The sequence below is a fragment of the Haliotis cracherodii genome, unplaced genomic scaffold (assembly GCF_022045235.1).
Source record: "Haliotis cracherodii isolate W230 unplaced genomic scaffold, xgHalCrac1.p SCAF_10, whole genome shotgun sequence".
NCBI classification, from domain to species: Eukaryota; Metazoa; Mollusca; class Gastropoda; order Lepetellida; family Haliotidae; genus Haliotis; species Haliotis cracherodii.
The window spans coordinates 3,788,822-3,814,820 of record NW_027266265.1 but is presented as its reverse complement, the minus strand read 5'-3'; the positions used below and the strand labels follow the sequence as shown (position 1 = coordinate 3,814,820).

At 40.6% G+C, this 25,999-nt stretch overlaps 1 protein-coding gene across 6 annotated transcripts in view; it reads right to left on the bottom strand.

Annotated features, from left to right (window-relative positions):
* Positions 1 to 25,418, bottom strand: part of LOC139445297 (glycine receptor subunit alpha-2-like) — a 140,574-nt gene extending 115,156 nt beyond the window's left edge. For 5 of the 6 annotated variants that reach the window (XM_071226428.1, XM_071226452.1, XM_071226461.1 and 2 more), the window contains exon 1: positions 25,363 to 25,418. In XM_071226428.1, the coding sequence (XP_071082529.1) occupies positions 25,363 to 25,381 (19 nt within the window). In that variant the 5' untranslated portion in view covers positions 25,382 to 25,418. Of the gene's footprint in view, positions 1 to 20,922; positions 21,008 to 25,362 lie in introns of those variants that run through there. The other variant, XM_071226432.1, reaches the window with a different exon arrangement.
* Positions 25,419 to 25,999: the final 581 nt, after the last annotated feature.

Sequence of the window (25,999 nt, the reverse complement as noted above, 5' to 3'; positions counted from 1 at the left end):
AAATTCATTTTGTGTTTGTCTGTCCATTTTACTATGATCTCCGAAAGAAATATATAAAAGATTATTTAATAGCAATGTCACCGATAAACGCCTTTGCAGTTATGCTGACGACAAAGAACGAATCAAATATATTAAATCTTTCTCTTTATATTGAGCATGCATTAGCCAAAGGAAATGAATTAATCAAACAACGTGTATATCCCAATGTGTAACATACATGATTGTATCTACATGCGCAACTCTTTCTTGTATATTGGCCGGTGACCTTTTGTACAATAAACTTCTTTTGACTTGACTTTGACTGTAACATTGTTGGGCAGAGTCTCATACGTCAGACTGTAACATTGTGGGAGCATAATCTCATACCTCAGACTGTAACATTGTTGGATAAGTCTCATGCCTTAGACTGTAACGTTGTGGGACGGAGTCTCATACGTCAGACTGTAACATTGTGGGACAGAGTCTCATACGTCAGACTGTAACATTGTGGGACAGAGTCTCATACGTCAGACTGTAACAATGTGGGACAGAGTCTCATACGTCAGACTGTAACATTGTGGGACAGAGTCTCATACGTCAGACTGTAACAATGTGGGACAGAGTCTCATACGTCAGACTGTAACATTGTGGGATCGAGTCTCATACGTCAGACTGTAACATTGTGGGATCGAGTCTCATACGTCAGACTGTAACATTGTGGGATCGAGTCTCATACGTCAGACTGTAACATTGTGGGATCGAGTCTTATACGTCAGACTGTAACATTGTGGGATCGAGTCTCATACGTCAGACTGTAACATGACTGGGACGGAATAACTTACTTACAATTACCTACATTGTATAACAGGCTGAGACTCTGCCTCTCAGTGCTACAGCCTGACGTATGAGACTCAGTATATCATTGAAAACTTTGAATTGAAACAAACAAATCTAAATATATAATAAAACACACAATCCCAGGACTGCACGTGTCATCATTCTTCAGCTGGAGTAATCCTATCTGTTCAGACGTCTCATGTTTATTTATTGTTTAACGCCGCACTCAACAATATTCCAGCTATATGACGGCGGTCTGTAAATAATCAAGTCTGGACCAGACAATCCAGTGAATGATATAATGAGCATCGATCCACACAATTAGAATCGATGACATGCATCAACCAAGTCAGCGAGCCTGACCACCCGATCCCGTTAGTCGCCTCTTACGACAAGCATAGTCGCCTTTTACAGCAAGCATGGGTTGCTGAAGACCTTTCCTACCCCGGATCTTCACGGGACTCAGAAGTCTAATGAGGATTACTGCACGTGGCATTGATACTGTACATTGTCAAAATTAATCAAAGCGCGACGATGCGATAATGCGATATTGTTGCCATTTGTCGCATTATCGCTTTGTCGCCCCTTGGTAAAATAAAACAATATTATTCTAAGCGCGACAATGCACTAACGCGACATTGTTCCTTCTGTGATTCCACAGTTTTCAGAGTTTGACAATATCCACAGCTTAACTATGACTGTGGAGTGGAGTGATTTGTAGCATGATCTATATGCTGTGGTTTCTTCAGCATCACATGTATCAGTGGAGGTTTTATGGACATACATCATTCACGCCCCGATAGCACAATATACTATGTTCTAACGTGTGGTGTTGTACATTCAGTCAGTCAGTCAGTCAGTCAGTCAATCAATCAATGATAAATATGATCTGCCGCAACTTGACATACTGGCAAAAACAAATCCGTGATCAATCTCGAGAAAATTGGTCTGAGCATGGAAGGAAATTGCTTGAAAGTAATTCTTGCGGAAGGGCAATTCCAACATATTAACCAACAACGATCAGCAACACATTGAACTTGGTTCCAGAGCCTTAGTGGTAATCGATATGTTCTAATATCAGCAAACAGCACTGCAAGACCCATTTCAACACTTCTGATCCCAGATCCGCGTTACAAATACATTTAAACCAACACGACAACCCAATGCTTCAATCCCCTTGAGGCAATATGAACCTACCCCTCTTAATATTAATGATTATGTAAACAGTAAAGGCTACTTCTTTAAGCTGATAGATTTAACCAAATCTGAGTAATATGTGCGTTGACAGCACTCGTGCTCGAGGGATTCATGCAAGCCTTATGCGTGTAAGTCCATCACGAGGGGTTTTCTTCTCACAATCAGCTTCCACTTTGTGACAGATATATATATTTATGAAATACTGATAAAGGCACGGTAGGTCCATACATCGGCGACTGAGCAGATCATTTACATGCATTCAATAGATGCCCAGTCGTCTATGGCGCCGCAATTCGCTGTGCAGAGTTGCGTCCCTTGGGCACACCAGAAACCTATGATCGTTGGTTCGAATCCCGGTTCGTCCCGATTATGTTTCTAGTTCGTCAGCACCATACCCGTGTTCGTGGGTTTCACCGAAGAGGTAAACCTCTCAGACCTGCATCACTTTTGGCTTTCCTCCCACATCAAGCTGACACGCCACGATATAACTGGAATACTGTTAAAAACGGCGTTAAACCCAACTCACTCATTCACATGCATTCTATAAGATAGTTTTCTCTGTTTTACATATATTATTACCCCGGGATTCCGGGTTAGAAAAGGTCTTCAGCAACCCATGCTTACCGTAAGAGGCAACTAACAGGATCGGGTGGTCAGCTTCAGTGATATGGTAGATGCAAGTCATCGGATCCCAATTGCATAGATCGATACTCATAATATCAATCACTGGATTGTATGGTCCAGACTCATTATATGCACATCGCCGTTATATAGCTGGAATATTGTTGAGTGCGGGTTAAACAACAAACAAACAAACAAATATATGTGTTTACACCTGTTATACATATAGAGTTTGGTATATTTTATCAGAATATTCTGGAGACAAATTGTCAATCTGTGCATCGTTTCTTCCAGGAACCACGACCATGGTACCCATGGAATCACGGTGTCAAGGCGGAAATAAGGCTCGGACGATTAAAAAAATAGTCGGTATGGGGGATACTAAGACATCTGTCCTTGTACACGTCGTATACTTATCCATCTTAGTATACATTTGAAGATCTTACTTCGCAACAGGAAGTCATCATTTAATTGATCGTCTTTTATTCAGTGTGACGTGAGGTGAAGAGAAATGGGGTCTAAGGTCGGGTTCGTGTGGTGCTAGCCCACTAAGATAGAAGTTAAAATGGATACCCAACTCATACTCAATCTACTGACTTCGTGCCGACCAGTTTTATCTGTGCAGAGCAAAAGGCAGGGTAACAACGAACCATTCTAACGTCTATTGGTATGACGCGAGCGGGTATCGAAGCACCAGCCTTCATACTCTCCGGGCAGACGCTCTTTTAACTAGACCACGTAGGCGGTCTGTGTGAGTGAGAGTGCAGGCTTTACACGGCTGTTAGCATCATCAATGCTCAATTACAGCATCCTCCAGCTCATGTAAAGGTCATTCTTGTGTTTGTGTGTTAACGTCACATTCAGCAATATTCCAGCAACAATATGGTGGTCTGTAAATAATCGAGTCTGGACCAGACAATCCAGTGATTGACATCATGAGCGTCGATCTAGGCAATTTTGGATACGATGACATGCATCAACCAAGTCAGCGAGCCTGACCACCCGATCCTGTTAGTCGCCTCTTACGACAAGCTTTGTCGCCTTTTACGCAAGCATGGATTGCTGAAGACCTATTCTACCCCGGAATCTTCAGAGGACACTCAAGAAATTCACAGACTGGTACGAGTTGGTGACCTAATTTCGGGCTATCCGCACCGGCAGCCATTGTGTCCACTCGTGCTTCATTCAGTGGCTCCGTACCTAATATCATGTCCCGGAATCATTACTTCAATGGAATGGCCACTACATTCAACTATTTCATTTCACAGTGACTCATAAATGATACAAAATTTCATTAATGTCGCCCACATATCCTGTGAGATTGACTTATTTATTCCTCATTCGAAATGGAATTAACATAACAATGTTAATCCGTTTTCCTATCAAAACAGAAACAACATTCCACCATGCTATGGCTGGAGTGATGAAAAGTGTGTATGTCAAGAATTCTAATGAAGATTACACAATCTATTCCCTGTACATGATATTGATATTGCAGTCTCTCTAATTGGTGTGCATTGTCAAGAATACAGTGCATGGGCGTCAATCTCTTGAATACAAATATATACTTAAGAGAATTAAACAATGTAGCTATTGGGATAATACTCCATATACACTATCAATATTGACCTCCACTCCCAACAAACATTTTTTCTTTAGCCAATGAGTATCATACTCGACTTAAAGCGCGGATAAAGCTTCAAGTCATCTGTGGTTCCATCGGGAAGGGCGTGTAATGTGTTGTAAAAGCTGTATGTCTTTCATCATACAATATTATACAGCACATTAATCCTTTAACATCCCGATGACATGGCTGTCATGGCTATACTATCATGTTTCAAATCCCAACAATGCAACAAATCTATAACGGTTTATATTTGATGTTTTTTCGTCAGCTTGATCCATAAGATACCTAACGATGGTGAACGTCACAGCTGCAATCGCCATTTTAAAAACTGTAAGCTCCATCTTTAATTGAAAACACCTTGAAACATGTAAAAGCGTAAATTACAGTACATAATCGGTTTATGGTCCTGCACAACAAGCATTAGCTCGTGGGTATACCCGTCCCAGTGAACACCCCGTGGCTGTGCAATAACGGTGAACCAATGTACCACTAGCTGCTATCAAGTATCAGGTTGTAGCTTTGTGGATTCTGGAATCATTCTGGCACTGGAGCCCTGGAGCCCCAAACAGTAGTTGGTCCCAGTGGAGCAGTATTTCAGAGTCAGTGGTAACGGGAACGTTAGCATCTAGTGGTGATGGTGGAAACGTGACACAAGAATATCTCAGGCAGTGTGGATGGCTTCCGATCAACACCGCTCCCTGCATTGGAGATAATGGTTGTCGTTATGTTTAATGCAATTTGACCATTATTTCAGGAACTTGTTTCCACAAGCGACACCATACCTGACATTAACTGTAAAAGAAGAATCCCGTTACTGTGGAATATGATGGCTGTGTCAGATCATCAAACAGTCCTTTGTGGAATCAGTTTACTGTTAAATATCATAGCTGCACGCTTGTCTCAATTATCATTGACAGGCAATCAGCAGCACACTCGTGGTCCGTGAGGATGATTATTGTCATTGTGACAGAACCAAGAGTTAAGTGCATTGGCAATGAGTCAATTCTGAATAATACATGATAATTCGATATTCGTGCAGTTTATTTATGTATATAAGGGCTGATTAATCTTTGGCAATATGTTAAGGTTGCTTTGTTGATTTTTAATATTTCAACTAAATTGATCTTTGTCTACATTTTGAAGTCGGTTTCACTTTAGGTGCTACATGATTTTGAAGGTTGTGAAAAGCAAATGTTTACGAAACATACTTTATACATAAGATAAGATAAGATAGTGAGTGAGTATGGTTTTACGCAGCTTTTAGCAATATTCCAGTAATATCACGGCGGGGGACACCGGTAGTGGGCTTCACACAATGTACCCATGTCAGGAATCGAACCCGGGTCTTCGGCGTGACTAGCAGACGCGTCAACCACTAGGCTACCCCACCGCAGCGATAAGATAAGATAACATAAGATGATTTCCGGGCCCAACACACTGAAACCACAGCGTTCAAGAAGACCAGTCGATCATATTGCAGTGTACGTTAGGTTTGTTGGACTTTATGTTCTTATGTTTGGGGCAATTGCGATGCTTTTCCAAAAACTGTTTGGAAAATATTTTCCAGAGATTCCTTGAGGACTGATTCCTGTTCGCTTGAAGTACGTTCGCTTGAAGTGTGTTTACTGGAAGTATGTTCGCTTGAAGTGTGTTTACTTGAAGTATGTAGGCTTGAAGTATGTTCGCTTGAAGTGTGTTTACTTGAAGAATGTTCGCTTGAAATGTGTTTACTTGAAGTTTGTAGGCTTGAAGTGTGTTTACTTGAAGTATGTAAGCTTGAAGTGTGTTTACTTGAAGTATGTAGGCTTGAAGTGTGTTTACTTGAAGTATGTAGGCTTGAAGTGTGTTTACTTGAAGTATGTAGGCTTGAAGTATGTTCGCTTGAAGTGTGTTTACTTGAAGTATGTAGGCTTGAAGTATGTTCGCTTGAAGTGTGTTTACTTGAAGTATGTTCAGTATTAAGCAACTCAAGTGGGGATGTAAACTTGTCAATGTGAAGACCACCTTCAAGAGTTTAGAATTACTGACGGGCGAACGACACTCCGACACGTATCAATTAATCTTTGAGGTTTATCTCAGGAATTTCTACTAATGTCTTATAATCAATCCCCTGGACGACACTGTCCCACAACGCCTGTGACATGTACGACAGACACCGCCACCTGCACGCTGGTACGAGGGAAGGGCATGACAATTATGTCATGTTAAGAAAAAATGGGCCAATCGAGAACATGAACCTTTCGGAGTGGGTCAGGTTAGTGCGTGAAGTAGAATTCACAAACTGAAAAGACGAACAGAATTGGAATACACCAATTCTGTCCCAGCCAGCTTTCATCCAAAGACTGCCCTACATCAAACGTTTGTAGTTGTTACCATTGACAAGGCCACAAATACCATAACTATTATATGTAAATAAAAGAGACAAAATCCTTTACATAATCATCACTACATTATTTGTGTGATCAAAGAACGTATTATGTGTGACATATCAAATAATGCCACATGTAAGGCCAGTACGTTCACCGAGGAAAAAATCGGGCATCACTTATTTATCAACTTTTTGCTTGACGCTAATACCAGAATGGACCGAAAACATGTCCATTGCTCTTTCGTTCTGGATTGCAAAGCTCCATAAAAAACTCGTAAAAAGAAAAAATACATTGCAGGGTCCTGTAAATGTGCTGACTTGTCTCTGTCCCACAGTGAGTGAGTGAGTTGGGTTTAACGTCGCTTTTAACAGTATTCCAGTTATATCGCGGTTATATCACTTTGGTGAAACCCACGAGCACGGGTATGGTGCTGACAAACCTAGAAACATAATCGGGGCGAACCGGGATTCGAACCCGCGATCATAGGTTTCTCGCGTGTCCAAGGGACGCAACTGCGTACAGCGAATCGCGGCGCCTCAGACGACTGGCCACCCATAACCCTAAATACAATCAAGGAAGAACGATCTGATATCATGACAGATTTTCGGTGATTCACATAATTTTCACGGCCATTTTGCCTTTTACGCCAAGCGGAATCTGATTCGGCAGATAATCTCGACTGATTATTCTCTAGGGTTGACCTTTTATGTCTATACTCATATGACGCATTTGAGACAAGTAGAATTAACACTTTGTGGATTATCAAAGCTCAAAGGATGTAAACGTGGTTACCATAGACACAGTTACATGACCGTCTTCAGAGTTTCAGGACAATTTGTCAAAAATGAAAGGAAATGCCATCTGAAGTTTACTGACAAAACCATCTGTGATATGCTGGAGGTCCTCGTAAAAATATATATGTGACATTTGAGGACAGGACATTTAGGCAAGAAGTCGGGCTTCCATGGGCACCAATTGTGGACCAATATCGATTACCTAAAATCGTTCAATGACGGTGAAATAACCAATTCCCTTCCACCGACTTACACAACTGAGAAGGGACAAAAGTAAGTACAGCGTGTGTGTTTTTATCATCTTCCCGAGGCAAGGGAGTTAACTATAAATTCCAGTTTCAACCCTTGCCGAATTAGGCTGGAACTTTGGCTATATTGTCAAACAGCGCATAGCAAATGTTGTGAAGATTTCGGTCGATTACAGGATTTGCATAGCATCGACAGATATTTTCCAAAAGTGTTCATGTATTAATCAGCCTGTTTAAGTCATTTGATGCATTTCGCGAGGTAAGACCCGTTTTATTACAATATAGATCTTGATTGTCGATCAGATCGTCTTGACTGAACGCCGTCATTTTGTTTGAAGCAAATGCAAGTGATATGAGAGGTGGAGTCTGATTGGTCAATAGGAGGGACATAGAAGGGACGTGTAATAGCCACAGGTGGTGCTACGATCGAGCCCAGAAATTCCAGCCTAGTTTGGCAATGGTGGAAACTGGACTTCTATAGTCAGTTAACTCCCTTGCCTCGGGAAAATGTTATTTTATGCATTTGAATATTGAAAGAACAGTTGTTTAATTTGATTATGTCTATTTAACCATCACTCATTCCTGCAACATTTTCTAAAAAGTAATCTGTGGCCTGGTAATTTTGTGCAAAAACTATTTTGGTTCAATGAAGACTGGGGTCAGAAATGAATTTGCCCATACCATGCTTAAATCTTGTAAACTTTTGCCGAAATTATTGATTTGCAAATATACGATTCCTAAGATTCTTAAGGCATTTTTGTATTATGCTATTCTTCATAATCTTTAAAAGTTTTAAATCAAATAATTATTATGATATAAAACCCTGTAGAAGTATTCTTTGAGTGCTGACGAAGCGCCAGTACAGTTCATTTTTTGGATATGATATCTCTAACTTGAGATATTTTCAGTTGAAAAAAACCATGATACAATCAACTTCGAGGTATGGTTTCTTTAGCTCCTCAGTTTAGAACTAGAGGCCTGGAAGCCGCCTCATCTGTTTCAGTTTAGATCTGTGCATGGAGCAACAAAAACTTAATGACAAGACTCTTGACAAGAGGGACTTTCCAGCAGTCAACTGACCTCAACTTTTTTTTCACTTTGTTCCAAATCAGCACTTACACAATTGTCCTGACAAAGTGAGCGTTCCCTTGTTGCCTAACGCCGCACCCAGAAACACCCTTGCCATACGACGACGGCTGTCAGCAATTGAGTGTGGACCTGACAATCCAGTGATCAGTCTGCAGAGATGCATGTTGTGGGGGAAAAGCTATGTGGATACATGCCGTCAAATGTCGCCCGCTAACTGGGAGAGTATATTGCTATTATAGGATAGATTATTGATATATTATAACGTGAAATCGTAATTTATTGTGCATTTGTCGTGAAAACAAATATAAAATATAAAAAAATGTATGTATTGGCTTGTTCACGTAACACGTAACATGAGACATACGCGTAACGTTTGTTTATAAGATGTATTCCTGTAGTAAAATTCAAAGGAATGCCTGTGTGCATTTTGTTAACTTTGAAATTTCTTTTGCATCTTTTATCAATTGCGCAAAATCTACCCAACTCGATCTCGTCGTAAAAGGATGAGGTTTCTGATGGAGTACAATCCTCAAGCGAAAACGATACTGAATTAACGCGGGAATTTGTCACATGATTGATGAACAACTGTTTCATACAGATGTATATATCCAAACCAGAATCAACCAACCTCTATATTATATGATAGGTTTCTAGTATTAAAATGACCTTGTTGTGAGCCATATGCTGATAATAGGATGGTCATAATAGACCATTTTGCAATTTCTGTATATTTCAGAATATTCATTATTGAATAGGTATCACGATCACATTTTGGATCGTCGGATGCATATCAGGCCACAGCTACAATAATCCATCTGTTGTTACAGATGTTCCCACTGACCAGTGGTCAACTACGTCAACGACAATAACAACACACATTCCGCAACGTCACAGAAGAGACTAGAGACAACCAGAGACGTGTTGTACACGGGCCTAAGGTCATCTCGTAAATACAAAATAATTCTTGATTAATCCAAGTCCTACATGACAACTTTCACCAGCTTTGCTACCGGGATATCACTATCTTGTAAAGTGATTACGGGCCGGTATTGCAAGCGGGCACTTGTTCTGTCGGTAGTAATGGGCAACATACACCAGCAGCAGCGTCAATGGAACTGATTCAGGTTGACAGAGTAGTGAAAATATGTGTAATGCTCATTGTCCACTATTAGACTTGACGCTGATTGATACCACGTGAATGACAGGATTGATGCTAAATACTCCTGGTGTTCCGACAACATACACACGGGCATTAAGATTGTAACATGTTTATAAATGTGCAAACGGATCTAACCAGATGAGGTAGGGTCGGGTACACAACTACAATCATTTTCATAGCAGATTCCTAAGGGAAAACTGTAATAAATCGTGTGAAAGGTGTAAAGAAATATATGAGTTTGTTATGACACTACAATGCAAGAAGAAGCGCATTGTCCAAACACATCTGAATGAATATTTCATGGCCATGCAATAACAATTGACCAATTCCACACCAACTGGAATCAGGTTCCTGGAATTGTTCTGGCGCTGAATGCCTGGAAGGTGCCAACAGTGCAGCATCCCTTGGGACCAGTTATGGCTTTTTAATGTGTGCTTGAAAGTAATCAGTTATTGTGCAATATGCTAGTTATGCAGATATCACATCATTAAACATTGTGCAGTCTGTAAGGACAGAACATGTGACGCATTTGTGTACTCTTCATGTGTTACGTGTTAACCGGATTGATCATACGAGTCTCGTATCTCTACATATAGTGTGTCCATAGCGCAGGACGGGATGCCCGACAGCCAATAGTATACGTAGTACACGGGAAAAGGCAGAAATATTAATATGGGCAGGATACGCCCACCTTGGCGCTGTCATCTGGTGTCATCACTATTTAAAAGTGATTCATAAACACGTGGTTATGGAAACAAAGTTTTGTTCGCGTTTAGATTTCCTGAAGGTGAAAAATCAGCGCCACACAACTACATAGACATCGAGATACACCATGTATCCTTAAAACTGAACGTTTGTTCATGCGCTTTATGAATGCTAAGATCGCAATGAAGAGTTCAAAACATTACGTACATAAACACAGAACATCTATTGGGCGACAATCAACAGTGTGGGGTCCTATAACTGCCCTCCACTGCCGACCTACACACCAGAAAACAGTTGTCGACTTCGTTTCAAATAATTCGACAGCAACATTGTACGACCAGGTTTAACGCGAGCACGAGTATCAAAGCTGATGTGTCGAATCTTTGGTTTGCCCATTAAACCTAAAGCTCCAGACAAATTAAATGGTGCTGACAAATCTATGAGGAGATTGTAGTCCACCATAATTCCACCACAAACACATGAAAGCTGCCTCTTGTTTCTCTCCTGGAGGGGTATCTGTGTCTTTTTGTCTATGTTCGACGCAGAATGCTTTGAGACATTGGTCTGTATTACAAATACATCCACGGTTCTTGTGATCAGACTTTCATTTAATCAGTCACAGCAACCGACGTGAATCTTCAAGGAGTGATTTCATTCTTTTTGTTCAAAGCATCCTTAGAATTATGACATAATTATTTTTACTTTTCGACTATTTGGACGTCTTATAAATTTTGTAACTCGCATCTTTGGAAAAAAGTTGTTTTCGTACATGCAACCGTTGCTTTGATTTAATTCATTTTTTTGTTATATTTTATTAGTGTTCTGATAACAACAATCAGTCACGTTTCTCCAAGCGTTCGTTATTGACACATTGTGCTGAATCGAGACGGACATGAGGATAATAGTTTTTACTAAATAAAAGCCGTATTTCATATATATACTTACTTGTGATATACTCGGAATGGTACAATGGACTCTGCTTCCGGTAGACATTTTGTATGATTATGGATACAGTTCTGTCACTTTTATAATACGCCGGTTGTGTGGATTATGATAAACGTTTACAGGCGAAATTAGATGATATATTTACTCTGATAATTTCACGTGGCATCAGTTGGTGTGGGATAGTGATGTACAAAGGTGAAAATTCAAATGTTTTGACATAATTGAACTTCGTTCTTTGTATAGATTGAAAATATTCAAGAAAATTATTTTTAAGAATTCACGTGGTATCGTGGTGTACAAAGGCGAACAGTAAAACGTTTTGGCATAATTGTATTTGGTTCTTTTCTGAGATAATAATGATTAATAACTAATAATTAATCACTGCACATTCCTCAAATTGTTCCGTTTACCAAAGGGCAAAGGCCCCTGTTTACTTCACACCAGCCCAAGGTGTCTGCAGATATACCTCTATGACATCATGTAATGTTCACAATAAAAGACTATGACGCAATTCCTTCTGTGTGAGGCCTAGAACTCACCAGTCAGCCCTCATAGAACAAAACGATATCATGGGACAAAGAAATAGCATAAGACAAAAGATAGCAGGAAAAGAGGGCAGAATATATACTAGTATAGAATTAGCATTCCACAGAGGGACACTATATGACAGGAGGCTACGGTGAACGAGTAGGTGAGTGAATGAGTGAGCTTTTTACATCATGTCTGTTATGTCATGGCATATCACCTCAGCGTGAAGGTAAACACCCTTTGACAATGTTCACTTTGGTGAAACCCACGAGCACAACCATCAAAGTTATATATCGAATCTTTGGTGTAACTATTAACCTTAATGCAAAATTCAAGACAAAGTAAATGGTACTGACGAACCCAGAATCACAACCAATGAGAATCAGGGGTTCAAACCTATGATAATTAAATCACAAATATGATTCGCACAGGAAATAGCAATGTTGATGGCAAATGGGCCGCCCGTGTCCCCAGTAAAGAATATACATATATATAATAAAAGCACAGGACAATAAAACCACTACATGGAACAGGGGTGTAGCATGCGATACATGAATGACTTACAACCTGGGAATAACAGAACAGCAAGATAGCATCGGACTCATGGATATCTGACAGTTCATGTAGATATTAACAAAATTTATAGGCCTACTTTGGTGAACAGATCATACTGACACCATGTTAAAGCGGGACAACACAGAACGCATACAGATAACGAAAATACCATTGAGCATGGCCCTGGTTCACCTGAACGGACCTGACATGGTCGTTTTAGATGTTTCTTTCAGGCTGCTGTACCTATATAGGGGCGATAAGACGACGATTCGAAGCATTTTTGGCCTGACTTGTGTCTTATTTACTGGCCACGTGCGGATTGGATACCAAGAGTCCAAAAAAATTCTGGATTCTAGAACTAAGACAGGCCTCTTTCAATTCAAACAAAGAATGATAATATTCTGGACATTCTTGAGTTCACTGGACATTCTTGAGTTCCCTGGACATTCTTGAGTTTACTGGACATTCTTGAGTTCACTAACATTAATTCTTGGCCCACTGTATTGCGTTTTGTACTGCAAATCTAAAAGTGTGTTTAACTATAATTAATTCATTGTTTATTGACTTTGTGTGGTCATTTATCTATCGCCCAAGTTGGTTCTGTACCTGCTGATTCTGAGTCACCATCTGCGTTTCTATTAGGGAATCACATCGTCATACTTGGAATAGATATATAGCCAGAGAAAAGGGAAGCTTATACAACGTATTGCTGCCTCTCAGTTACCACTTTCTGTCACCCGGGACCTTGTATAAAACTAATGTAGTCAATACAAACTGCTGTGATGGACATGTCAATTCGTCAGTTGAACAGGAACAAAGACATAGGATTTCCTTACCTAAACACACAGCAGAAAATCCCAACAGAACATGGAACATCATTCTTGGCTGCAGTGATGTTGTCAGTCCATAAATCTAATGAAGGTTACATGATATATTCTCTATACATGATATGTACACTGCACATTGTCGAGCACAACCCCTCTACTTGGTATACATTGTCATATACATAGTTCATGAGCTTCTGGAATACGTATAAGTACTTCAGAGAATTACACAACGCAGAACCATGCGTAGGATGTCTGTTGGGATAGTACACCATACACAATTCCAGTGCGGACCTTCACAGCTTTTCTTCCTGTACTATAACATCGTTTATCATGTTTGACGCAGGGCTTGGATGGATCTGTGGGCCAAGATTGGTCCGTGCATAGTAAGTTGTCATTAAGTCTGTATAGCTTACAGTGCGGTTCGTGTCGAATATTTTACAGTCTAAATGTGTAAATATGATCAATTCAGATTATTCAGATTTACAGTTATCTCCAATCACAACTGTAAAACATCTGCTTTCTGATTGAAAACACCCCGAGAATCCTATAATACTGTAAATGACACGACTGAGTCCTACAATACAGGTTAGTGGCTAAACACATTCACGTGAATACTTCAAAGCCGTCTAATGATGCCTCATTTATAATGGACATACCGCAACTAAAAAATATTTTTTATAATGCAACACGATAGTTTGTTGATTGGAAACATCATGAAAACCTACAAAACTGTAAATTACAAAACTGAGGCTATTGTGATCACATCCATGCAATGACAGTTGTGACCCGTGAAGATTACGGGGTAGAATAGGTATTCAGCAACCCATGCTTGCTGTAAAAGGTGACTATGCCTGTCGTAAGAGGTGACTAACGGGATCAAGTGGTCTGGCTCGCTGACTTGGTTGATGCATGACATCGATCCCAAATGCGTGGATCGACGCTCATGATGTGAATTACTGGATTTTCTGGTCCAGACTCGATTATTTACAGACCACCGTCATATAGCTGGAATATTGCTGAGTGCAGCGTTAAACAACAAACAAACAAACAAAAACAGTTGACCAATTCCATGCCATCTGGGATTGGTCTGGCAATGAATTCCTGGACAGAACAAACAGTACCAGTTCCCTGGGGGCAGTACCTCAATCACGTCACGTTTCATTGACAATTTTAAAAAAGTGTTTGCCAGAAGCTAATGGCGCTTTACCTAGTGCCGGTTGTGTGTGTTGGATCCTTCTCTCCTACACTAAAACATGAGAATTAATGATAGCTGGAGATTGGCAATATCTGACGCGTGTCAAATACCGTGTTTCTTAAAAGGCAATCTTCAAATCTCAGCAATATCTCAGGCAAGGGGAAATGATACAAAAAAACACCACTCCCTACTTTGGTGACAATGGATGAATGTTTTCCCATTGTTTATACACCCGAAGAGTGGGTGAGTTGGGTTTAACGCCGTTTTTAACATTATTCCAGTTATATCACGGCGTGTCAGCTTAATGTGGAATGAAAGCCCGAAGTGATGCAGGTTTCACTTCGGTGAAATCAACGAGCACGAGTATGGTACTGACAAACCTAGAAACATAATCGGGACGAACCGGGATTCGAACCCACAATCATAGGTTTCTGGCGTGCCCAAGGGATGCAACTCTGCACAGCGAATCGCAGCGCCTTAGACGACTGGGCCACACGTGCCCCCTGCTATCTTTGTGTCTGCTGCCTGTTTTTGTTTCCGAATGAACGTTCGGCCCGTGAAGATCCGGGTAGACAATAGGTCTTCAGCAACCTACGTTAGAGGCGACTAACGGGATCGCTGGTCAGGCTCGTTGACGTGGTTCATGCATGTCATCGTATCCCTAATGCCCGGATCGATGCTCAAGATGTTAATCACTGGAATGTCTGGTCCAGACGCGATTATTTACAGACCGCCGTCATATAACTTCTTTGAAAGGCATTTAGAAGTTGGAGTACTAAGTAAGGATAAGATATATGGATGAACAACTTCTTGATTACAATTAGGAGCGACGTTTCGGTGTAGGTTCTAACACCGTCCTACTGGCTTGATAACGGTGTTAGAACCTACACCGAAACGTTGCTCCTAATTGTAATAAAGAAGTTGGTCATCAATATGTCTTATCCTTACGCCGTCATATAGCTGGAATATTGTTGAGTGCGGCGTTAAAAACAAAACAAAAAAAACATGGAACGTTTCTTTCACAATTTTCCTTTTCAAATATTCAGCACAGAAAACCTTGAAACGTTAATTGTATGTGCAAAGTCGTCCTTGGAGTATTTCTTGTCTATAAGTCGCCATAATGGTTATATCGGCAGCCGAATATTTGCTTTACAGTAATCTACTCTTTTGTTAATAAGTTACAGTTCTTCATAATACTGAAAATATATGTAAAGTCCGTTTGTCTCCAAATGAGAAAGATGAATTGCAAAATTACTCAAAATCGGGAAAAATCTATTAAATGTCAACACGATACCCGGCAATGAACACCCTGTACCCAACAATATCTGCTGTTTGTCACTTTTATTCCCATCACTGGAAAAAATTGTTTCAAAAACTATCATAGTGTTATGTGAACAAGTTGCCATCTTGAACGGAGGGGGCACAACAGTAGGAGGAACAGCGCAAACAGGTGCTGCACGTGCTACCTAGTACATGTCGTTGTTGACTGACAAGATGCGCTACTCAGCTGCTGTGAAACAGTTAATTTTTAATGTGTATGATCAGCAGAGGAGGAAAAACATGTTATGCCATTAATAAATCCTTGAAACGAGCATATATTTACATTTCGACATCCTTGAATTTGCATGCACTTAGAAAATTTGAAACGTGAAGTATGTCTTGCTTGCTTGAGCATATTATCAGGACTTTAACCTAGATAGAATACAAAACATAGTCATTAACATTATATCAGGTCCATTTTTCAATTTTTTAGACAGCTTTGTGTTCTTGCTTTAACTCAACCTCGTGTCACGTCATGTGGGTTTAAAGAAGACCCAATTTTCTTGAAGGATGTTTTTTTCCAATTTCGTAAATTATATCACACTCGATTTCGCCCTAAGGGATCAATAATGTGACTGTTTCTGGTGTAATACAATCCTCTAACGGAAACCATACTGAGTTCAGGCGCCTTGGAGACGGAAATTACTCGATTTATGTCAACTCTAATACGAAAACATTATCGGGTGTCACGGCAAACAGTCACAAGATTTTTTATTCACCAATTTGCTGGAATCTCCTGAAATATTTACATATGGTACACAATATATAATGAACAAGCAATTGTTTCAGACAATTACATATCCTAATAACTATAAACAACGATCTTAATATATAAATGTTTGTAGAGTAAAGGTTGTTTTTTTATAGTGAGCTGTGTGCGAATGTTCCACTTGACATATTCATCTTAAAAACGGCCTCCTTCCAATTGTTCGGCTATTTCCCACATAACGCCATGGTTTATGAACACGCATGGAAATGACGTCAAAACAACATCTTGTACACATCTTGTAAGATCGGGTATATTTTGAGTGCATTTCAGGGAATGGTGGCGCTATTGTGGCCGTCATTACATCTTACCCAAAGGTTGGCTATTGTTTACCAATATTTGGATTCATATTCATACCTGTTTGTATATTTAATACAAACAAGCGCATTATCGACAGGCCTAATAACTATTTATTTATTCAACGTATTCAATTTTACCAACAGAACAATATAGTCACGTGACTGTTTTGAATATATTCACATATGAGGCATACAAATCGAATTCACTGTTATTTAACAGAGACGCGGCTATACATTTACATATCTAACTGTCAGCTATTTTTTTGGCCACCAATAAGGCTATGCATTCAGATGCGTGTGTCGTATCGGCCATATTCAATTATAATTTTCAGTTGGGATCATGTGTAACAATTTCAAGTCGAGTTGATCAAATTACATTGCTGTAAACTAATGCAATTGAATAATCATGATATTGACACGATCCGTGATCAAACGATTCCTGTCACAGTTGTCCTCTTGTAAACGGCAAATTGAACAATTACAAATTCATGCGTGTTCCGAATATTCTAGTGTCCTGATGCTAATGTCAGCTCGATACGGTGGCTAATGTCAGAGGGTAACGTGTGCAATTTAAATTCAACTTATGCCGCTAATGTCGTGTCGCGACAACTGTAATACATCTGTGTTCACTTGAATCCGCGAAGGGTTCCGTCTTTGGTTGATTTGGGTCGTCCTCCAACTATGTTTAGAGTGAGTGAGGGAATATGGTTTTACGCTGCTTTTAGCAATATTCCAGCAATATCACGGCGGGGGGACACCAGAAATGGGCTTCACACATTGTACCCATGTCGAGAATCGAACCCGGGCTTTTGGCGTGACGAGCGAACGATTTAACCACTAGGCTACCCGACCGACCCTTTTAAGACTGTGAGAGAGTGAGTTAGGTTTAACGCCGCATTAAACAGTACTTCAGTGCATACATACATACATACATACATACATACATACATACATACATACATACATACATACATACATACATACATACATACATACATACATACATACATACATACATACATTGGTTGATATTATGAGCAAATTCCCAAGTCGTCGGTGTGCAATGATCAACAACGTCTCCAAGTCAATCGCCTCATAAGGCAAGCAGTTAGTACACGGCGGTAAAACTGAATGTCGAACAGACAAGGCAGACCACAACCCTCATCGTCCAGACACAGAAAAGCCGCATAAACAAGACGCTGATCTGAGGTTCATCATTATCCGCGTCAGGCTCGCTGACTTGCTTGATGAATGTCATCGTATCCCAATAACTATTGCATAGATCGATGCTCATGGTGTCAATCTCTGGATTGTCTCAATTATTTACAGACCGCCGTTATATAGCTGGAATATTGCTGAGTGCGGCGTTAAACAATCAACAGTAGGATAACCGTTATCCTTGACATGTGAAGTATATTTCTAGGCACGTTACGGTATTGCCAGGAACTGTCTGAATCATCGGCCGATGATTTAATAACATCTCGGACGGTGGAATGCTAATTATGCAGACTGCTCCCCTGGGAGAACTAACTCGGTTGGTTGACAAATCACATCATGTTAATAACGCTAACGCCGAGTAAAAGATCGCTCATCGACATTCCCAATAGGCGCGGACACGATTTACCGTTATCATTGTGGCCGGGTCAGTATTGGATCCTGAACACAGGGCCGCGTCGTCTCCTACCACAGCAACACATACAACTTGCTGGACCACCTGTGTGATGTCGGGTGATGAGACACAAACTTCATCCGTGTATGTGAGATGTATTTAAGTGTGAAAATAAAAATAATATATCTTCGAATGCTGGAAGGCGTTTAATTATGGTTAATTGTAACAGAGACCATAAAATAGAAAATAAAATATTTGATGAAAACAAAAGATTGCACTGCAATGCAACACGTGTTCGACTGCACTCGATTTGAATTGTTTTAGTGCTGGGAAACGGCAAAGATAAGTGGTGTTAATTGCGATTCATTGGGTTTCCATACTGACATAAACCTTTCTTAGCTAACAAACGTACATGGAGTTCCCAGATTGGGTTTTCTGTCAGTCCAACATGCCTGATTTACTGAGTGGGAAGTAACGCATTTTCCAACAATACTGATGTTTTATCAAGGTGGCAGCGATGCAGAAGGGAGGCCTAGAATAGCTGAAGACGCACTTAGACCGACTTGACGGGGTCATGAAAGGTGTGAACACATCTGCATACCCAGGTGGCTGGCGGTCCAAGTAGCCTTTGTAGCATTATTGCCTCTATAACCATCCTTGTGAAGCCTTAGCTCTGCATCAGACGCTGTTTTGTATTAACTAGTATGATTCGTGCAATGTCTTTCTTTCATGTCAGTCGGTATTCCAGGATATAGAGGATATTATTCAACAATAAGAAAAACATACCGTACAATAAGCTCCTCCTGGTGCATTATCTACTGGTTTGGAAATTGTATAGATATTTTGTTTCTTATTATATTAAACTATCGATTAAGATTAATATTAAGTATACAATTAGCTATAAAACATGTAAAATGCATATTACAGCAGGCTGCAACCTAACCCTCATGGAGCTTCAATAGAGAAATGATGGTGTTATTAGGACGTGCTTTAAACACAACATTCGTGTACATGTGTCGTCGTCCCCATCCTCGTCATCACTAGCATCATCGCCATCGTCACATGAATATCATTGTCACATCAAGACCGTCATTATCATCATCGACGTCGTCGTCATCATACCAGCACCTTTACATCATCATCGTCATTGATAACAACCTTGTTATTGTTGTAGTTATCATTGCTGATTTCCTCACAATTACGTCAACATCAGCATTTTCTTCTACATCATCATCATCATCATCACATCATCACACTAACATTTATTGCATCACAAAATGATCACCTGTACATGCTTATCATCATCATCATCCTTGTTATTGTTATCGTCATTGCAGACGTCATCACTATTGTGTCATTCAACCACATACATACAGTTGCACTGGTGTATAACAAATCATCACGACAATCACTAACGTCAAGGTTACACCACATCTGTTGAATGCCACTAATTGTCTATACACTGATCAATCAGTCGATGTTTCCTCCAGTAATGAACAACGCTTGTCAGTTTCACCTGGACCAGGTAAACACCAACAATGACCACATCTGTCACAATACCTGACACCTAACTAACCCTTTCCCCGTATTAAAACAGCCAACTTGCATTACAGTTCAACGGGCGAGTAATAACCTGTTGTTAATTATAAGTCGAGAAGGACGTCAATGTAAATATCACGAAGTTGTAAATGTATCTCCTCTTCCAATGCTATATACAACTGCGTGCATATTCTCTATCCTGGAAGCAAGCACGAGAAAGCCAATGAGGTGTGATTGACACAGATATATAACGCTCCACATACAACTGCGGAGACCTCTGATATTTCCCCACAGTTGGAACATCCCAGCCCTGTACACCCACCGCGGTCAATACCTGTACGTCGCGAGTTCTGACATGGCCAGATTCAAGATTTCTAATCAAACTCCATCCCAAACAAAATGATAGAGTATACAATTATATCGCTGTGTTTTATAATTAACTGTTATACTCCATTGCTCCTTTTAATAATAAGTTTGACCTTTATACGAAAACAAACATATATTATCTTAAACCAACTGAAATACACATGGCCATGTGCAGGCCACTCGGCCATCTGGGACACGGCCCACTGAACACGGCACATCAACAGCTGATGTGACAGAGAGGTGACCCACTGTTTACAATACACCCAATAGTTAACGTCATCAACGTATCACTAAGTGATGCATGTCAGCAAAGACATCACGCTTAAATGTTCACCAGAAAACACTTACCTTTCTTGAACAGCCACATGATGGATAGTTATATGTGCACTCTGATTACGTCTCCTGATGAGGGTTGGTTCCGTAATCCGGTCACGGTCACTCCATCACTGTACTGGGTTACATACTGCTGTTTACTGTGTGAGGCAGTGTGGCCTTACCGTACTCTATCTACAGAGAGTGGCAACGTTTATCACTGTACTGGGTTACATACTGCTGTTTACTGTGTGAGGCAGTGTTGCATTACCGTAGTCTATCTACAGAGAGTGGCAATGTTATATCACTGTACTGGGTTACTGTGTGAGGCAGTGTAGCATTACCGTACTCTATCTACAGAGAGTGGCAATGTTATATCTCTGTACTGGGTTACATACTGCAGTTTACTGTGTAAGGCAGTGTGGACTTACCGTACTCTATCTACAGAGAGTGGCAATGTTATATCACTGTACTGGGTTACATACTGCTGTTTACTGTGTGAGGCAGTGTGGCATTACCGTACTCAATCTACAGAGAGTGGCAGTGTTATATCACTATACTGGGCTACATACTGCTGTTTACTGTGTGAGGCAGTGTTGCATTACCGTACTCAATCTACAGAGAGTGGCAATGTTTTATCACTGCACTGGGTTACTGTGTGGGGCGGTGTAGCAATACCGTAGTCTACCTACAGAAAATGGTAATGTTTTGTCACTGCACTTAGTTACATACTACTTTTTACAGTGAGGTGCGGTATAGCAGTACCGTATTTTATCTACAGAGAGCGCCAATAGCATACCACTGCAAGAGGTTACAGACTTCTGTTTACTGTGTAAAGCAGTGTAGCATTACCTTAGTCTATCTACAGAGAGTGGTAACGTTTTATCACTGCAAGTGGTTACAGACTGCTGTTTATATAGGTATGAAGCATGAAATCCACATGTCATTAATTTGGATAAGGCCTGTGCTAAACCGTAGATTATTTACAGTATGTTTCAGAAATACAGGATTCTATATACCCTTGCGAAACCTCCGATGACACTCACAGAAAGTTGTATATCTGTACAACACAGGTTGGCGGAGATTCAATAAAGCGGGTTATAGGAGTTCATCTCCACAAAGAAAGGGAAAGTGCAGGATGATTGAAAAGGTAAGCATCTCCATGCTTTATCACTCAATCCCTCAACCTCATCTATGAAGTACTGAATTGTGTATACCAGTGCACATCTCAGAATCCTCTGAATGCCCTAGTCAGATTAGTAATCTTTGAAAACAGAAAATCGGTGTCACCGTTCTTGTCTTGTGTCAACTGTCTTATGTTTTCGCGTGACAATCTATGTCTATCCTTGTATTAGATTGTATCGCACGAAGAAAAATACATAAAAATATTTGAAATGGAACCCCCATCCCGAATGCAGCAAGACAGCACGTGAGTTAGGTGATGTTACCCGACACTGTACATGTGAGTTAGTGAACGTACGACGTTTTACGCCGCAATCAGAAAACATTCTATGTTTTGTCTATATTACGGCGGCCTGCTAATAATCGCGTCTGGGCCATACATATCTTAAGCGTCTTTTGATTTGACGCGACCAGACGGGCGAATCCCGGACCTTCTTCTTTCCCGTAAGACAATCTATTCATGAGGCCTCTCAAGAGCGGCCGACGTTGTCTTCAGGGACAGCTCACGATACCAAAATAGACTTCTCTCATCCCCGCTACCCCCCTCTCTTACCCCTACTACCCGCCTCTGACTACCCCCAAATAAACAGTAAAAGGGCAATGTGTTCATTAATCCAGGATGAAGTGGGATGCATTTATGGAACTGAAGGTGTCTTCTAATAACAAACAGCTGTCTGTTACCCACCACCACCTCAATGGGGATATACCGCGACGTAACATTTCTGGGGTTTTACAAATCTAAGAATACCCATAGCCATGGTCACCTATATATGTATATAGAGTCTGTCAAGGAACATCAGCAATTAACCATGATAGCTTTAAGTGGTATTCCACTTTCCGTTGCCACGTGCACACAACAGTCGGAATTGATTTGGCAGGCAAGGCTCTCTTTAATGCCATAAGGATAAGTTATCAAAACAACCTACACATGACCGGCATACATCAGCTGTATTGAATTCACCTTAGCGGCAGCGCGGGCTGGCCAATATTTGCACAGTGCGCTTCCAGGAATCTCAAGGATGCTATATACACCAGGAATCGGCCAGGAGAATCGTCCTACAGTGTCAAACATTCACATAGTATTTCAGTGATGATGGGGTAAAGTTTCAGTAGAGTGATATTGTGTTGATTGACGAAACCGTTCTTGAACTATAACCATGTGAGCTAAGACAGAATCTTCATCGATCGAAGATGCGAATGGTTATGGGTGTGACGTCATCACTCAACTGTCGACTCATGCTGGAAGGCGTCTATGATTGATAAAAGCAAAGAACATGCTTTGGCCCTGAAACCAAACAACACATATTCGATAGCACTCTATTTGAATTGTTTCAGTGCTGGGAAACGGCAACGATAAGTGGTGTTAATTGCGATTTATTGGACGTGTTGTGTTGTGTTCCATGGGGTTTCCATACTGACATAAACCTCTCTTAGCTAACAAACGTACATAGAGTTCCCAGATTGGGTTTTCTGTCAGTCCAACAGGCCTGATTTACTGAGTGGGAAGTAACGCATTTTCCAACAATACTGATGCTTTATCAAGGTGGCAGCGATGCAGAAGGGAGGCCTAGAATAGCTGAAGACGCACTTAGACCGACTTGACGGGGTCATGAAAGGTGTGAACACATCTGCATACCCAGGTGGCTGGCGGTCCAAGTAGCCTTTGTAGCATTATTGCCTCTATAACCATCCTTGTGAAGCCTTAGCTCTGCATCAGACGCTGTTTTGTATTAACTAGTATGATTCATGCAATGTCTTTCTTTCATGTCAGTCCCTATTCCAGGATATAGAGGATATTATGCAACAATAAGAAAAACATACCGTACAATGCGCTCCTCCTGGTGCATTATCTACTGGTTTGCAAATTGTATAGATATTGTGTTTCTTGTTATATTAAACTATCGATTAAGATTAATATTAAGTATGCAATTAGCTATAAAACATGTAAAATGCATATCAGAGCAGGCTGCAACCTAACCTTCATGGAGCTTCAATAGAGAAATGATGGTGTTATTTCGACGTGCTTTAAACACAACATTCGTGTAAATGTGTCGTCGTCCCCATCCTCGTCATCACTAGCATCATCGCCATCGTCACATGAATATCATTGTCACATCAAGACCGTCATTATCATCATCGACGTCGCCGTCATCATACCAGCACCTTTACATCATCATCGTCATTGATAACAACCTTGTTATTGTTGTAGTTATCATTGCTGATTCCCTCACAATTACGTCAACATCAGCATTTTCTTCTACATCATCATCATCATCATCATCACATCATCACACTAACATTTATTGCATCACAAAATGATCACCTGTACATGCTTATCATCATCATCATCCTTGCTATTGTTATCGTCATAAAAAATGATTGCAGACGTCATCACTATTGTGTCATTCAACCACATACATGCAGTTGCACTGGTGTATAACAAATCATCACGACAATCACTAACGTCAAGGTTACACCACATCTGTTGAATGCCACTAATTGTCTATACACTGATCAATCAATCGATGTTTCCTCCAGTAATGAACAACGCTTGTCAGTTTCACCTGGACCAGGTAAACATCAACAATGACCACATCTGTCACAATACCTGACACCTAACTAACCCTTTCCCCTAATTAAAACAGCCAACTTGCATTACAGTTCAACGGGCGAGTAATAACCTGTTGTTAATTGTAAGTCGAGAAGGAAGTCAATGCAAATATCACGAAGCTGTAAGTGTATCTCCTCTTCCAATGCTATATACAACTGCGTGCATATTCTCTATCCTGGAAGCAAGCACGAGAAAGCCAATGAGGTGTGATTGACACAGATATATAACGCTCCACATACAAGTGCGGAGACCTCTGATATTTCCCCACAGTTGGAACATCCCAGCCCTGTACACCCACCGCGGTCAATACCTGTACGTCGCGAGTTCTGACATGGCCAGATTCAAGATTTCTAATCAAACTCCATCCCAAACAAAATGATAGAGTATACAATTATATCGCTGTGTTTATAATTAACTGTTATACTCCACTGCTCCTTTTAATAATAAGTTTGACCTTTATACGAAAACAAACATATATTATCTTAAACCAACTGAAATACACAAGGCTATGTGCAGGCCACTCGGCCATCTGGGACACGGCCCACTGAACACGGCACAGCTGATGTGACAGAGAGGTGACCCACTGTTTACAATACACCCAAGAGTTAACGTCATCAACGTATCACTAAGTGAAGCATCTCAGCAAAGGCATCACGCTCAAATGTTCACCAGAAAACACTTACCTTTCTTGAACAGCCACATGATGTATAGTTATATGTCCACTCTGATTACGTCTCCTGATGAGGGTTGGTTCCGTAATCCGGTCACGGTCACTCCATCACTGTACTGGGTTACATACTGCTGTTTACTGTGTGAGGCAGTGTGCATTACCGTACTCTATCTACAGAGAGTGGCAATGTTATATCACTGTACTGGGTTACATACTGCTGTTTACTGTGTGAGGCAGTGTGCATTACCGTAGTCTATCTACAGAGAGTGGCAATGTTATATCTCTGTACTGGGTTACATACTGCTGTTTACTGTGTGAGGCAGTGTTGCATTACCGTACTCTATCTACAGAGAGTGGCAATGTTATACCACTGCACTGGGTTACTGTGTGAGGCGGTGTAGCAATACCGTAGTCTATATACAGAAAATGGTAATGTTTTGTCACTGCACTTGGTTACATGCTGCTGTTTACTGTGTGATGCGGTGTAGCATTACCGTATTTTATCTACAGAGAGTGGCAACGTTTTATCACTGCAACTGGTTACAGACTTCTGTTTACTGTGTAAAGCAGTGTAGCATTACCTTAGTCTATCTACAGAGATTGGTAACGTTTCATCACTGCAAGTGGTTACAGACTGCTGTTTATATAGG